Source organism: Elephas maximus, chromosome 23, assembly GCF_024166365.1.
Source record: "Elephas maximus indicus isolate mEleMax1 chromosome 23, mEleMax1 primary haplotype, whole genome shotgun sequence".
Classification (NCBI taxonomy): Eukaryota; Metazoa; Chordata; class Mammalia; order Proboscidea; family Elephantidae; genus Elephas; species Elephas maximus.
This window is the reverse complement of record NC_064841.1, coordinates 77212440-77229716: the sequence shown is the minus strand read 5'-3', so window position 1 is coordinate 77229716 and position 17277 is coordinate 77212440. Positions and strand designations below refer to the sequence as shown.

At 41.8% G+C, this 17277-nt stretch overlaps 1 protein-coding gene across 11 annotated transcripts in view; it reads right to left on the bottom strand.

Annotated features, from left to right (window-relative positions):
• Positions 1–319: 319 nt before the first annotated feature.
• ARHGEF7 (Rho guanine nucleotide exchange factor 7) overlaps positions 320–17277 on the bottom strand; it is a 205130-nt gene continuing 188172 nt past the window's right edge. For 6 of the 11 annotated variants that reach the window (XM_049867651.1, XM_049867652.1, XM_049867656.1 and 3 more), the window contains 3 exons: positions 7396–7495; positions 6977–7031; positions 324–3541 (listed from right to left, as the gene is read on the bottom strand). In XM_049867651.1, coding sequence (XP_049723608.1) covers positions 3419–3541; positions 6977–7031; positions 7396–7495 — 278 coding nt within the window. In that variant the 3' untranslated portion in view covers positions 324–3418. Of the gene's footprint in view, positions 3542–6976; positions 7032–7395; positions 7496–16180; positions 16358–17277 lie in introns of all 11 variants that reach the window. The other 5 variants (XM_049867657.1, XM_049867658.1, XM_049867661.1 and 2 more) reach the window with 4 other exon arrangements.

Genomic DNA, 17277 nt, shown 5'->3' with positions numbered 1-17277 from the left:
TCATTGGCTAAAAGGCTGTCTGGCATAGAAAAATATTTCTGAACAGGAGTTATGTTCTGAGAAGGAAGGTTTACCCCAAAGAGAATTTTCTACATAAATCCTAGCTTTGTAATTCCAACTAGGTACTTGTTTTCTTTTCCCTGGAATACTATTTTCTAATTCTTTTAGACTGGCGGGCACCTTCAATCAGTAAATCTTCAACAATGATACCAGCCTTGAAGGAATGTTAGGGAAAAGGTAAGTCTTAACAGACAGGTATGCAATTTTGGGGGGTGGGGGGGGGTGGGGGGGGTAGGACCTTATGACAATTACTATAAAGATCTCACAGATACCTCAAAAAAAATACTTTCATTTATCCAACCCCACAAAATGAACACCAAGCATCTTCTAACATGAAAGTGTGGTAAATGGAGGCTGTACCTACCAGGAGAAACATCTGTACTTCCCATTCCTTTCCTAAAACTTTCCATTTTCATTCCTCATCTTACTTATCTCCAAATATTCTTAGACTCTAGATTTACTAAAGACAAATGTAATACTTCCAATATCAGAAATTCACACCAGAATTTTAAAATCTAAAGAGAAAATGCAGAGCTAACACAACATGACAAAGACATCAGCGAAGAAAAAGTGACATTTCATAATATAAGAAAAATAATCAGTTTAATAATTACAACAGTGGAGCATAAATGTTGTAGTGGCAACGCCAGGACACTGTCGGTGACATTTAAAAGCTTCTCCGCGGTGGATGATCCCGATTCCTAAAGAAACGACTGGCATGAAGAAAGTCTACACAAAGGCAGGCATCCACAGCCCAGGACCTCAGGACACACGACCGACACACACGTACACTGTCAGGTACAATGATGGGGGCTTCAAGGCTGCATTTCAGCACGGTTTAGAACTGAAAGTGCTTCACATCTACAGGGTCAGAAATGGCTTCATCTCCTCATCCATAAAAGGTGGGAGCAAAGAAGTAAGCCTTCAGAAGGTTCAAGAGACAGTCGTGCTCCTTTATAAGGTACATCAAATTCCCAGCTCCTCAGAAGGGCCCACCATGAAGTGTATACAGTCTATTTACAATAGGGCAAGTTTTTAAAAAGAACTCCTTTAGGATGCACTTTCTCCACTCCCTAAGAAGCCTGAAAAAACACTGGGTTCACAGAAGGAAAAGGCAATGCACTAACACAAGGATCTCAGCAGCCACCCCCTATTCAGAGGGGAAGGGACAGTAGAAACCTAAGCATTCTCACAAAATACTTCCATCTAGTAACGAAGGTATGTTTGGTAAGAGAGCCGTCCCGGGGTATGCCGACAGCTTCTGAGAGGACAGGTGCCAAGTCCTTCAGCCACACAGCAACATCACCTTTCCCAACGTGACACAGAGATCAGATGGTTAGTTGTTCCTGAGTTACAGTCTGCTTACGACAGCCAATTCCAGTACACTCTGATTTCACTCCTTCACGGCAACGTCTTAAGCGTAACCGAAGAACAAAATCTACTTGTAAAAATAGAGCTTATCTTAAAAAAAAAAAAAAGGACCCGATCTTGTCTAGTCTTAGCAAGAATGAATAAATCGCTAAGTACAAGAAGTTTGCGATTCTAATCAAAGCGCAAACTGCTGGCTAGTTTCTAAAGCATCCGTGAGGTGGACGGCTGTGCTGGGCAGAGTTTCTGAGCAAGACGACGGGCAAGAAGCTTGCAGAGGCCACCGCCCACTACGTTTAAAAACCAGCACCCAAAAGTGTAGTTAGCAATGATGCGGGAGAAGAACTATAAACAACCAGAAAACAAACTATTTTCAAAGTTGCCCCAGTTAAAAGGCATCAAACAAAAAAAAAAACAAGGGATTCAGGCGCAATTAAAGGGCAACTTTACAAACAGATCACAAGTGCCAGAAAGTCCCGTTTGATGCCAAGTGGGTTTTCCTGAAACATCTCTACTGTGCAGTGCTGTCTGCAGTTTCGGTTTTTAAAGACCCAACACCTGTCCTGTGAGAAAGTTCACCTCCCTTAAAAATCGGACTCTTAAGAAAAGGGGGACCGATCTGAGCGAGACGGGAGCAGAGGCCCTGTGACCACAGTTACCCTAGGGGCTTTCCGAGCAGAACAAAGAGCTAGGCTTCTGTGGGCAGGTGAAACTTCCTAAATTGCTAAGGCGAGACTGGGACTCCCAGCGTGAGGACAGACCACCCTTCCCGCATCTCCTCAGCCATCTGTACACAGTGGGGAAAATGTTTCCACAGCTGAACCTGTACTACTTATATTGAATTCAAAAAAACGTGTATTGCTTTAGTCTCACTGAAGGAGGGAAAACGTTATTTTCCCAGTCAGCACTGAAGAGGTGTGTCTGCCGCACCCTGATGGTAAAACAGGTCTCAGAGTTTAAATTGGCCGGACAAAGAAATCCCACCCACCCACGTTAGCTCACAGTACTGCCTTCATTCGTTTTCACTGGCTGCAGGGATATATAATAAATAATACATTTCATTTACAGGTTCTAGTTATCTCTTTTGTGGGGAAGACAAAATAGTACACTCTGTCAAGTTATTAAACTAGCCTATATATAGAAGTCTGTGTGCTCCCCCAAAACGCAGCGAATCAGCTCCGGGAGGTAATCAGAGTACGTAGACACAGCAGACGGCGGCGTACACCCTCCCTCGACACGGTGGCTGTACGCTGTCTCCTCAGACCAGCATCTGAGCCTCAGACCCTTCACTCGTTCAGCCCAAGAATGCTGCACTCAGAGCCAACGTGTGTTTGTGATTGTAACACTGCTTTAAGAGAAGACTTTCAGGTGGTATTAAAGTAATCAGTGCAGACATAAATAAGGTTAAATTACCTAAGCACACTGAAATGAGAAGGATTTGGACAGCATTTTGGAAACCACGGTGTGTAGAACAATCAGCCAGCCACCAAAAGCATCCAGGTACTTTCAACGCCGCTACTCTCAGGCGAATGTGTGTGAAGACAACTTCTAATTCACGTGACCAGAAAGATTAGCAGGAAGGAAACTAGCGTGGGCGTTAGCCCAGATGTAGCAACCATGGATATGCATTCAAAATTGAGTATCTACAAGAGATATGTATACATAATATTTATATAATTTCAGTTAAAAGTCTGGAAAACAAGGATCGAGGATTTTTAGTCAGTCACTGCACTTATTGCGAAATGAGGTAATTCAGATGTTAACCGTAAAGAACGCAGTTCAGGGTCCTCAGTCTCTATACCTCATGTTTGGATTCTTTAGTAACGGTGTGATCACTTTTGTTCATGTTATAAACTCCGTCTTTTCTACACACAGAAAACAAGAAAGCGTGTCCATCCAGCGCGGCCCTGCTCTGCAGTCTCTGCATCTAACACTGACTCTGGTCAGGAGGCCTCCCACCTGGTCTCGTTACAAAGAACCAGGCTGTTCCTTACAGGTTGGTCTCATCCCAAGCAGGGTCGTTCATGTTCTTTAAAACCTTCCTCACAAGCTTTTCTAGGTCTTTGCGGGCTCTCTGTTCTTCCTCTAGAGACTTCTTCATCTTTTTGTTATCCTGTAAATTAAGCAGACCACAGTATGGTTAGTCATCTTTTGCCATGAAGAGAACTTTCGTTTCCCCAAATAGACATTGCTGAGGAGAGTTACAGGGCTCACCTGAGCAAACCCTGGTGGATTCTGCCTGTGTGACACGATGGCAGGTATTCAACAGGTCAGAAGAACTCACCAATACTGCCGGGTTCTGCAAAGCCTAAATGCCTAACGGAACTCACCAATACTGCCGGGTTCTGCAAAGCCTAAATGCCTAATGGAACTCGCCATACTGCCGGGTTCTGCAAAGCCTAAATGCCTAATGGAACTCACCATACTGCCGGGTTCTGCAAAGCCTAAATGCCTAATGGAACTCACCAATACTGCCGGGTTCTGCAAAGCCTAAATGCCTAATAGAACTCACCATGCTGCCGGGTTCTGCAAAGCCTAAATGCCTAATAGAACTCACCATACTGCTGGGTTCTGCAAAGCCTAAATGCCTAAGAGATATTTCAGTCTTCTTTAGCATCTTGAGGTGGACATACAGTCCTACTGTCTGTTACTACTTTAAGTTCACAAACACTGAATGAGAGAATCTCCATACAGCATACAAAAATGGCTGAACATTTTCAAAAAAATGACTTATAGCCAGTATCCTCTTTTCACATTTATTTCACATATATAGGGCTGTTACGAGTCAGAGTCCACTCAACACCAACATGTGTGTGTGTGCTTGAGTGGGTGCTCGCGTGAGTGTGTGCGTGCCCGTGTGTGTGTGTTTGTGTGTGTATCGGGTTATATAAATGAATGGAAGTAACAGTAATAACAGCTGAGTGAATAAAGGGATAAATGAATAAACATCTGCTTGACCAAAGTTCGTTCCTAGACAAGAAAACTGTGGACGAAAGTGGCCACTGGCTACTAAAGCAAAAATGTCTTCTACTTTGCGGAGTAAAACATGAGAAACAGACATGAGGGAGCCACGACTGGCCAGTGCGTGCAGACACAAGTGTTACCTGCTCCATTACAGGGAAACAAGGCCCAGGCCCTCTCAGCTAAGAGTCCCACTAGGGGATCTCGGTGAGCCTGATGAATTTTGTACTGTGCTATCTGACTCTGTATAGAGCTAACGCAAAGTGAGCACGGCTCTCATAAAAGCATGGCGAATTAACGACTGCAGTGCTCAGCACACAAGAGGGATTTCAGTTAGGAGGGGCTGGAGACTATACTCAGCTACACCTAACGAGGAGCCCTGGTCGTGCAGTGGCTGAGAGCTACAGCAAGCTATGGCTGGCAGTCTGAATCGACCAGCCACTCCTTGGAAATCCTATGGGGCAGTTCTACTCTGTCCTGCAGGGTCACTATGAGTCACAATCGACTGGATGGCAACGGGTTTGGTTTTTTTTGTTTTTGTTTTTTACGTAACAGGCTACCTTGATTCTCTCTGCATACATACACTTGAGTATAAGATGAATAAATTTGTAAGAAAAGACATCATGAGAATGTCACACCATAGAAACACAGCAAACTTGTAAAGGGTGATTTATAGAAACATATTTTAAATCAAGCCTCTAACTCCTGGCCTACTCTGCTTCTGAGTTGTTCAAACTTTTGACATTACAGGAGATCTAGTTAGATATGATCATTTATTAGACCAGGCGTGACCTGGTCCCTGGCCATCCCGCTGACCTCACTTCCCACAGCTCTCTGCCTTGCTCACTGCACTCCAGCCACACTGGCCTCACTGTTCTGTGGACATGTGAGCAAGCCCCCATGTCCCGGCCATTGCATGTGTGGTTCCCCTGCCTGGCCAGCTCTCCTCAGGTGTTGATTTACACAGCCATTTCTTCAGCATCTTCATTTTACTCCTCAGGACACTTCACCACCCCCTGCCTGTCACTCTATTCCCTGATCCCACTTACTTTTCTTTCTCTATCGCTTATCATCATCCAACATTACTGTTCTTGTTGACGGCTGCCGTCAAGTCAGCCCCCTGCTCATGGCGACCCCGTGCACAACAGGATGAAATGCTTCCTGGTCCTGCCTCATTCCGCACGATCGTTGCGGACTGGACCTTTGTGGTCCACAGGGTTTGTGTTGGCTGATTTTCAGAAGTAGATCTCCAGGCCTTTCTTCCTAGGCTGTCTTAGTTTAGAAGTTCCACTGAAACCTGTCCAGCATCACAGCAACACACAAACCGCTGCTGACAGACGGGTGGTGGCGGTGCTTGAGGTGCACTGCCTGGGAACTGAACCCGAGTCTCCCACATGGAAGGCGAGAATTCTACCACTAGACCACCATGTCCTCTTCCAACCCATGTTACTGTCAGGTGCCATGGAGTCAATTTCAACTGACAGCGACCCCACGTGACAGGCATAACCGTCCCCTAGAGTATTACAGGCTGTAATCTCTACAAAGGCGCAGGACCAGGCAGTGTTTCATTCTGTCGTACATGGTGTTAATATGAGCTGGAACTTACCCCACAACACCTAACCACAACCTTTACGCAAGCAGATCTCCAGGTCTTTCTCCCGCAGTCTCTCACAGGCTCCAAGATCTAACTTCTGGGCTTACTAGGAAGGAACGAACTTCTCTAATATACACAGAGCCACAAGCAGCGGCCACGACAACACAGAGTTTCTCCGGGTCCTTTCTACAGCGTAGGACCCAATCATTACCGTGTGTAAAATACAGACAACAACATTATCTTATGCAGAGACACAGCCTGTTACTAAGGAAGAAACATATGCAGGGCAGCCTGTCAGATGAGGGAGGTAAGGACCAAGAAGTCGCTTCGGCTGAGCAACGGGAGCTCTGGGAGCCCTCGGATCCCGCACCTCCGGCTGCTCATCCTGCCCATCCTTCCACCCCTCCTGCCCACAACCACACCAGACCACAGGGTGCCATGCTTCCCCTCTGCTGCCATCTTTCGGATCTGGCAAACCCAGCCCCAAGCCGAGCTCCTCTCTAACACCTTCCCCTGCCTGTCAGGCAGGACTCATCACTCCCTCATCTAGGACCACAGCCTTCTGTACACAAGGCTCATCGATAACCAATCAAGTTTAACTTACTCATTGACTTGGCTTCTCAAGAACAACTGCCACACATCACTCACACCAACGAGTGGCAGGGGCTGATCACAGTAGGCTCCCAGTAACATTTTTATAACTGGCCTGAATTTTAGATAATTTATTATTCCCAAAGAATTTAAGATGGTTTATGATATCAAAAACAGCAGGGTTAAAACAAAGAGTTTAAACATGTCACTTAAAGGATTCATTTCCTGGCCTATCAGACTTACAGAAGACCAATTTGTTTTACATGTTGGAATTCTTAAAGACATGATCTCCTTTTAGTATCTTCTTGCTTATGGACAAACAGCTTCATTTTTTAATACAGTGTTTTCCCTTGTTCCCCCACAACACCTCCCACCCCAAAAAGATTAAAAACTATGGCTTACTTGTCTTAATTCTTGGACTTCATCCTTTAATGCATAGACAGTATCAACAAGACTCCTGAAATAGGAAATGAAATAAACACACAGATAAGGACGAGGAATGAAGAAGATACTGAAGCTCTTGACCGAGAGAAAGCGTGATGCTTTAACACTGAGTGAAATAAACCATGTTCTCTGCCCTGTCTGACAGTCTAGTCTCTCAGTTCACACACCTTCCAACAACCTATTTCTATATATAAAAAATATGGTAGGTTAAATCCTAGTCAAGGACAACTCCAATTTCTGAAGAAAAAAAAAAAAAATTTCCTGAAGTCGCACCCAAGCCCCCAGGAAACTGTTGTGACTCCAGGGCTACTACTCCTCCCCAGAGGTCACGCTCACTCACTCACAGGCCGGCTTTAAAACATCGGAAGACATCTTACTTTTCTTCTATCACTGTCTGGCCATTACTTCTAGTTTCTTCTACTATAATCTTCTCTTCTTCTGGAAGCAAAACTTGTGGAGCAGATTCTTTGCGTGAACCTAGGATCATCAAAAAAATAAATAAAATAAAACTGCAGATAAATACCATGACCATACTAAGAAAAACAACTTGACTATACAACACTACGTAACTAGTAAATTCCAGGGACCACACATTAAAACATACTTTCATCAAGACAAAACAGGTCAGGTATCTTTTACCAATTTTCATGACCTCTGTCCTACTGAACCCACAGTCTTTTTCATGCCTAAGGCAGCAGAGAGGGAAAAAAACATGAGGCTTTTCGCAGTTTAGTAAACTTCAATTTCCCAATCTGGATTACGGATCTTTTAAATCCTAAAATATTCACCAGCTGGTAGGTGGGGGGTTAAAGGATCTGAATATATTCCCCTAGATACTCAACCAAATTTTGACCCATTATATCAAGTATTTCAGAAAGACAAATCAGACCAAGCAGATAATATACAGTGAATGTTTATAAACTTTTTAAAACTGGTAATAAAAACATTTACGTTTATAGTGACATATGAAAATAAAAAGATTATGATACATGATTCAGAAAAAGTGGAATTTAATTTTTGGTTCTTTTATGAAAACTTTATATTCCCTGAAGTATAAACATTTTTTTGCAAATGAAAGGAGGTAAAGTGCTCACAACATCAGACAAACTTTTATCCCGTTTAACCAACACCTAGCATGGTATTGTGCAAAGAACAATCTCCCAATGTCTGTTGTAAAATAATGTGCTGTAGAAATTAATTGGGAAATACAAATACTTATTTTAAAAGGTGAGAAAAAAGGAATCAAATCTTACTTAAAGATGCAAAGAAGAAAATAATCTTTTCTTGAGGAAAATATTTTCTTAAAGATCATACAACACTATAATATATGTCATTAATACTTCTGAAAAAATGCATCTGACGCAGATTTCAGTAAGGCTACAACATATCGCAAAACCCAACTCCTGCGCGTGGGACTGCGATCCAGCCACTAAAAAATACACTTATTTGGGAGAATATGCTAATTAACTATAAATGGTGGTTCAGCTTACTGATTTTTGTTTTTTCTGGTTTGCCTTTCGTTTGTCTTCCTAAAAGTTCATCAGATTACAAGAATGGCACTGGCATATCCTTATTATCAGGGGAAAGTTCAGTGTAATAAGAATATTTTAGAGACAAGACTTTAAGGAATAGTTTTACTGGTATTTATTTTAAGCTTGACTCCTCTGACGAGAACAAGATCAGGAATTACTACCAAAGCCTGATGACAAGGTTTTGTAGAACGTTCCTAACATCCAAACGGTATCTTCTGTCACCTCCAAGGCAGCTCTAAGGCCAGAGTGACTTTACAGGCCACGTGATCTGGGGAGAATCACATCTCTCTACGCTGCCATTTCCCATCTGCGAAATGGCGCAGTAACATCTGCTCTCGAGCCCCTGGGTGGTACAAACAGTTAACCACGCTCAGCTACTAACCCAAAGGCTGGCGGCTCAAACCCACCCAGAGCTACCTTGGAAGAAAGGCCTGGCAATCTACTTCTGAAAGACCACAGCCACTGACAACCCCACGGAGCACAGTTTACTCTGAAACGCATGGGGTCACCGTGAGTCGGGACCTACTCGATGGCAACTGGTCTTTTTTGTTTTCTCTTCTATAACACCTGCTCTACCACCTGTCTGACAGACTGCTATGGAAACCAAACACAAGGACACTGTGGAATCAAAGCCAAGAAGTAAACAAGAGCAGGATACTGCTCTCCCCCTGTGTGTCTGTGATATCAGAGGTAATATCAAGCTCTTGGTAGGCAGTCAAGTACAACTGGATGTTACACAGGACAAGTTTCAAGATACATATAAATATATAAACGGAAGGGCTTTACGAGCACTGGGAATAACTTCAGCATTATGGTCAAAGGCAGTACTCAGAACTTCGTCATAAACTGCAATGAGCTAACACATGCTAGGGTATTTACAAAAAAATCTGTCAAATACTATTTCAAAAATGACCCTTCCACTGAGAGTTCATGTAAAAACAAAAACAAAAAACAAAGGACCAAAACCAAAAAATCTCCCAGGAAAAACAAACCACAAAAACCCTCACACTATGCTACGAATTCTGCCCCAACAGGTGTCCGGGGTGCGGGAAGCGTGGCTGTGACCCTACGGCCTCTGCAAGGTCACTTACTACTCCTTCACATACTGTTCTGCAGAGTCTAGGAATTATTTTTCAGGCAGAACGCAACATTCGTGAAGATACAGTCCCAGAAAGGATCCAGTTTTAAAAACAGCATTTTACTGACAAAAACGTCTCCAGAAATCTCTCACAGAATCCAGAAAACGAAGTTCAACTTCTGAATGACAGAAGAAGGGCACAGAGTGCTGCCTGCACCAGTTCCCAAAAGGCTCCCTGAGGTCACGGGGCCTGTCGGCTGCAGGGCTGTGGGGTGATGACATAGTTTCTTCCAGGCCCTTCTTGGCTAATGGGGAATATGGCCGGGACATCTGGGCCACAGAGAAAGTACTGCTTAAGGAAGACACTGGTATGTGAAACAAATGATAAAGTGTATGATACTTGTTGGGTTAGGAAATCTACAGGTAAGGGAAATTCTCGGCTTCTGATAAAAATGCAAACGTTATCCAGGTTTTTATAAGCAGAAGTTAATTCTTGTGCTATCTGCGCAGAAAGATACGAAAGAGCTTCATAAACATTCACATTTCTGTACTCAATGTACAGAAAATAAACCGTCTCACTTAACTTTCCCTGTGAAGAGAAGCAAACCAGTAACGTCAGACAATTCAGTCAAGTCATAAGTTTTTCCCCAGTTACCAATCACCCGGGTACGTTAATTACATCTGAGTCCGAGCAGATGATGACCCATGTCACATTTAAACCAAAATGCCTACCTGTCACATTTAATTTACAATGTACATTTCTTCAAATCGATTAGTTCATGTGACAACAGACTGAAAAAACCTTTTATGCAACCGTATTCCACCAAGGTTAAACTCTATAAATTTCTTTTCAATTATTTTACATCCTCTAGCTTCCTAGACAGCCTGTTCACATTATCTGCCATTACAGTTTTCATTACCAGAATTAACCTTTTCAAATAAAATACAGAGTCACAAAGGCTGCCGACTTTGTAAAGAAAATGGGTCGGACCTGCAGTCAACTGTTCTTACAGAGGTGCCGTGGCTGACTGAACTAGGCATCACCAGCCTGGGGTGATGCTGTTTCAGGAAACTTAGGTACATCACTTCCACTGTTTGTAAGAGACAACAACACGATTAACCACCTCTGCAGAGCTGCTCTGAGACTTTAAAAAATTACATTTTATAAATATCATTTACCAAATGAATTCACAAAAATAAAAGCCTTAAATTCCGTATGTAACACAATTTGAAGAGCTGAAGCCTGTACTAACCAGTCAACAGTTAGATATGGGTGACACAGTTCTCAGCCGTCCAAGTACACTTCAAGCCCACAAGAATGGAACAACAAACTTGAAAATACTGTTATAGGCAGAATGTACTAACTGCCTGACTTTTGAAATGTGTCAATATTCAAAACGCCATTTACAGACTTGACTGTTAGCTAGGAGGTTTAAATGACGATTATTTATTAGCCTGAAAGAAGCCTACGTATCATGGAATGCTAATAATCTGCCTAGTTTCAATACAGTTTTCTAAAATGATAAAAAAATGTTATACCCTTTCAACAAAACAATAAAGGAATATTCTCCCAGCCAGATTTACCAGTTGGCTATTTCTTTAAGAACGAATCCTAGATTTAACAATTTAACAGAGATTATGAAAGCATTTTTTGGAGATTTCACAACATGTGTTTCCTGAAGTGTCTAGGACGGAAAAACAAGTGAGCGGAACTACCAGAGAAGGTTCTACCTTTATTTGAAAACCATCTGGCTCAGACACACAGAAACGTGTTCAAGATGATTCTGGCACAGTCGAGGTCTGTGTTTCCCAAACTGCGTGCAAAATACAAAGTTTTATGTTCCCAGAAGATAAGCAGGGGTTCTTTAACTGGCTGTATACTATTAGGTACTCCTTGGGTATCTACAGGACATATTTAGCATCTTAAACATTTTGATAAGGTTTGCAGTAAAAGCCCCTCTTTAACTCAGCATTTCCTAAACTCGTTTTGATGTTGATTTCTGCATCAATATTAACAGCCTGCAGCTTTCTGGGCACCAGTTGGAGGAATACCAGGCTAGCCTATAATCCTGTCTGTGTCTATAAATACATACATACAACTGTTAGTTGACTTTTTTTTTTTTGCAGTATGGGGGTGGGAATAGGAAAAACATGAAAATAATGGAATGGCAATTTATACAATAAAAATACATATATACAATTTGTTGACTTTTTTTTCTTTTTTTGCAGTATAGGGGTGGGAATAGGAAAAACATGAAAATAATAAAACGGTAATTTATGTTTGTACCAATCCAGCGTTTCTCAACTCGAGGCCTCCAAGAACAGGCATGAAGATCTTGGGGTCCACCCAGAAACTGTCGCTGAGAAACACTGCAGTGGCATGTCAACACTGCCATCCTCAGTGATCGCTCTGTGGCGACCCAGCTGTAGACACTGCTGATTCAGAAGTCTGAGAGCACACGTAAGTTAACATGGACACAAAATTTAAAATCTTATGAGACTTCTCAGATCACTACCCGCCCCCAAAACAAAAAACAATTCACAGGTCCCCTAGAGAACTGTGGGCTTCAGTTTGAGAAACACAGATCTGATCTAACATCCCCATTTATAGACAAGAAGGTCACCAGAGAGAGGGTCACTTGCCCAGACAGCAACAGATCGGGACCAACACCCTAGGCTCCACTCAGTCGTCTTTTTTGTTAGTGCCTTGTTTAACTACACACAACTAACAGCTTCAGAAATTACTGACTCTGTGTCAAATCTAGGGCGTGCTGTGTGGGTGTACAGGCGTGCGTGTGTGAGGCTGCACACCCAAAGCCTAAGGCAGTCTGAGTTCATCAGAAAAGATTAGCTGCCCATTTGGCCAGGGATCTAGTACAGCTGTGCAAAAACTCACACGACTTCCCAAGTCAGTGATCTTCCTAAACTCTGTATCTGATTACTCTCAGCCGAGACTGAAAGAACTTACAGAATGGAACAAAATACTCAACTTAAAGGGAAATCTAATAAGTTCTCTCCTAAAGTCAGCTAGGCCATTTTGTGTTTATGGCTATGATACAATTCTGATTCCTTTTTTTTTTTTTAAGTAAGGAAAAGAAAAGTTTTATTTTTAGAAAATGACTTATGTTTGTTTACTGTTTTTTATTTTGATTCATTAAAAGCATCTAGTCCTGTACCTGGCACAGTGTATTTCTTTTCCTTTCCTTTTATTTCATTTTTCTTTTTCTAGTCAGTTGGGCATGTACTTTATAAAAACAAAAGTTACAAGCTGGTCTTAGTCTAAATAAAACACTTAAAAGTTGTGCTTTTTTTCCCACCATTCAAGCACAAAAAATGAAAACATTTCTTCTTAAAGACAAACCTTATTAAAAAGACAAGCTTATTTTTTTAAAAAGAGGGAAATTAAAAAAAAAAATGTAGACAACATGGACATTATTTTGCCTAGAGCATATGTAACCCCAGGGAAGTGCAGCTTTTTCTAGCAAGGCATAGGGAACAGCTTCCGTGACCTGCCTTTCCTCTGTGAAGTGCGATGTTCAGGAGAACCACCGAGAACACTAACTGCAAACTAGGCTGTGCCCCCCTGCCCCCCGGAACAAATATTAAAAGCCACGGGCTAGCAAATGCAAAATTTATTTCAACTGTACATAACAGACGTCTTTTTTTTTTTTATATAAAACAAACACTTCATTGCCATATGCAACCACAAACAATAATATGCATACTGTACAATACAATACAACATTCAGATATACATCCAATTGATTTTTGCAAATGGTAGCTACTAAAAATGGCTTTTCCCATTGACAGATAAAAAGCACAATATATAGTTTTTTTTCCCAAGGTCTTATACCACTATATACACATTACTGTGTTTTGGCAACTGTATGCAAAACACACAATAGAGCTTATTATATACTTACGGCAAGTATCAATGAAATGGGAACACCATTTAAGCCGTTTGTAAAGGGCCTGATAACCGCTTAAACCTACCTTCTAATTCAGGTTCTTCATCCTTTCATTGTAATACTAACTGTACACATATAAGTTACAAAAGTGCAGAAACAGGAGATGCTATTATCCGCATGACTAGAGTTCCACAAAGATAGAAACACTGACCCTGTGAACATCGTATCACCATCGCCACACCAGAATTTCTTTTAGGCCTGTGGCACTAATACTTCTAACCAGGTGACAAAAGCTAACGGTGTCAGACATTCAAAACAAACCAAAACAAACAAAGAGCCAGGTGATTATTCTGCAGTGATCTCAGCATTAAAGAAAATCATCAACACAATAGCTTTAATGGGTACAAACAGGAATGGCGGTAAACTCAAAGCTCTGGTGTACAGAATAGTAATTAAAACGTCTAATCGAGATAACCCAAATGATATCTGGCCTTTAAGAAAAGATCAAGTGCAGCAACTGCATTTCAATGTCGTGACATATACCGCCCATGACATACGCAACTCAGGGCAGCTAGGGCAAAAAGGCATTGAAAACAATCCACTGGTTATTACAGTCTCAAAGCAAACAAAGACATTCCACACTTGGTCTCAGAAAAGGTGACTCAGTCTACGTAATATCAAAAAAACTGCTTCTAAACTCATTAGATGATATTGAAAAGTTATCGTATTTCTCCAACAATTCCATGTGTCATTTGTCTGAACATACATTAAACCCCATCTCTACTTTGAATTAATATTGGGCTCTAATTGCAAAAGACTGCTCCTCAACTCTCTTATTTATGTAATTGTTATAAAAAAATACAAAATCGCCAGATGACAGAAGTAGTTCAGTGACTACTTCCAAGGGAGCAAATATTTGAAATTAACAGTTTTCCTAATGACCTCAGTAAGAATGGCTTGTATGCAATGAACGCGAATCATGAAGTAATGAAGCTGTTTGACTTTTTAAAAAAAAAGTCATTGGCAGAAGCTGGCTAGCACCTCTGGGCTTGTGAGCCAAAGAATCCCACTCCCAGGATACAGTCAGGTAGTGCGCCAAGTCATCACCAAGCAGACAAAATCACAACACTGAATACATGGATTTGTGAAGGGGTCGGGTAGAGGGAGAAGACAGAAATCACAGCCACCTGGAATTACAGCCATCCTGAAGAAAGGAAAAAATGTTATTCCCAATTGATTATGGCACCTTGTTTTCTGAAGCTAGTTTCAATAAATACTTTAAAACACAAGCGTAAATTTACATTTTAATACCAAATACACTGCAAGTGGAAGGAAACAGTTTTTCCCTCAATGACCAGGTGTAGGTTTGAATGCTACAACTGAATGTAACATGTCACATTCAGTTCTTTTTGAAGCAAAAATTAGTCTGAGTGAGGCCAGTGAAATCTCCTTACAACAAATCCCAAGGAAGTGGGGGACTTCCACCCCCGAAATCCGAGATTTTCTTATAAGCGAGTTCCGTGACAACCTAGTAAATCTTCAGTGGACTTAGGCATCCCGTTACAATGGAGATTACGCGCTACAGGGGTTGCTGTAAACGGAGTTTCACTGCAGCTGGTTGCTGAAAACAAACGATGTGCTCACGGCCATTACAGACAGCACAGGTATGGGTGTCGGGGTGCAGCCAAGCTGTGACTGAAGCCCAAGCACTGGACTTTTTAAGTAGACCAGATGTCTATCCGAGCCCAGTCTAGTCTACACTTTAGATGCCAAATAATTCAGATCCTGGACCTTAAACCTTTAATAGAGTGGTACAGGCTTACTGAGTACTAGATAACAGAAATTACCCCACAGAAAAAATCTGGCATGATAATCAAACGTCTGAGCTTTGACAGTGAACTTTGCCTTTGGAGAAAAGAACTCCAGAATCGCGGCAAACGGGAGATGCTGGGCTGTCGTGAGCACACCGGGGAGGGAGGGGTGGGCGGTGAACTCTTGTTTACGTCTGCCAAGGCAGAGAACTCATGCTGGCAACAGACACGGGTTGCTGGTCATGATTCCCAAATGATCTTGGGGATTTCTCAGAAACACGGCTCTCTGAACTGAATGGACAGTTCTTTTGTTGCATATTTTCTTCTCATTATCTCTCAACAACTACTTGATCACTGTGCCTGTTACACATAAAAAAAATTTAGGTCACTGTAAGGCTAAAGCCTCCTCCAGCTGGTTGCACTGAGATCACAAACCTGTATGGTTTCAGTATAAAATATAAAAGTGTTCATACAGCTGAATCCAAAAAGGAAACGAGACAGTTGCTACACTGAGAATAAAAAACCAAGCGATCTGGAACTATAAAACAACTATCCGTTAGGAAAAGAACCCCGCAGGCATTGGCTTGCGAATACACCGTCTCCCTTCAACAGTTAGTAATCTGAATGTATATTTGAATTGGCAATCACGCCTCCACAAAGTACAATGGGAAATACCAGAAACGCTCTCAAAAGTTGTTAAAATATCACATTAAAAGAGACAAGAACAGCAAGAAAACATCTAGGAAAAGCGGGCTGCGATACAACAAGCGTTTGTTAAGAAAAGCTGCGAGTGCGCTAGTTCTGGTGAGAGATATATGAGCAACAGCTCTTACGAGAAGTAGAACCCGTTCTGTAACTATGGGCTGTCCATATACTGTCACAGTCAGAGTCTTCCAGGAAGTCTGAAGGCTCCAAACGGGAAAGGCTACTGCGACGACCCAACGAGTCTAGACTTGACTGGTCGTCATCGGCCAAGACGTGATTATGCATCAGGTCAGTGCCTTGCCATGCTAAGGATGTGTGGGTGAGATGAAATGACAGGTGTGGACAGGCCAAGGTGGGATGAGAGGGAAAACAAACGGGAATAGCCACAACCAAAAAACATGGAAACAAAAGCAAAAGGTGATGGGAGGAGAAGGAAAAGAGAAAATATTGTTAAAAAAAATGGCATCAATGCTTATTTATCCTTATTTATGGCTGGGTTTTAAAAATGAACTTAGCACAACTCTTAGAATAAAACTAATTCAATATCATTAAATAGACTTAAATCATGACACTGTTTACAAATTGTTTCTTTTAAAGTTACTGGTATAAAGTTCTCATTTAAGAAATCTTTTATAAGTTCAGCCCAGCTCCAAAAGATGACTCTATGAACACTTGACAACCAATTCTAGCCCACAAGATATAACAAATAGTCTCATTTAAGACATTTTTTGTAAAAGAACCCATTTATACGTAGCTAATTAAAAACGCTTCCTATTCATTAAGTGGATATATTAAACCAAAATAGTTTCAAAGAATTTTTTACTTAATTCTGCAGCTATCTCTTTGCCAAGACTATAAATCACCAGAAGTCAACTTAACCATGGGAACTAAACTTACCTTGTCCAGACATAACCACTGTTAAAATTTCAGGGTGGAGACAAGAATTAATGAGGGTCCCCTTCCCTCTATTTCCCCCACCTCCCATCAGCCCACCAATCTACTGAGGACAGCTGATCTCAGCAACAGTGCTCAGAGCTTAGCCAGTGGAAATGAATACACGATATAAGCAGCCCTGTGCAGACCCTCTGCTGTCAGGGTACAGGTAAGTGACCTGGTAATGCCACTATGTTAAAAAGAGGACAACACAAGGAAGGGGAACAAAATGGCAGAACAGAGATCACCCCATGAGTGGTTGGCAACTGTGATCAATGAAACTGGCCAAGCA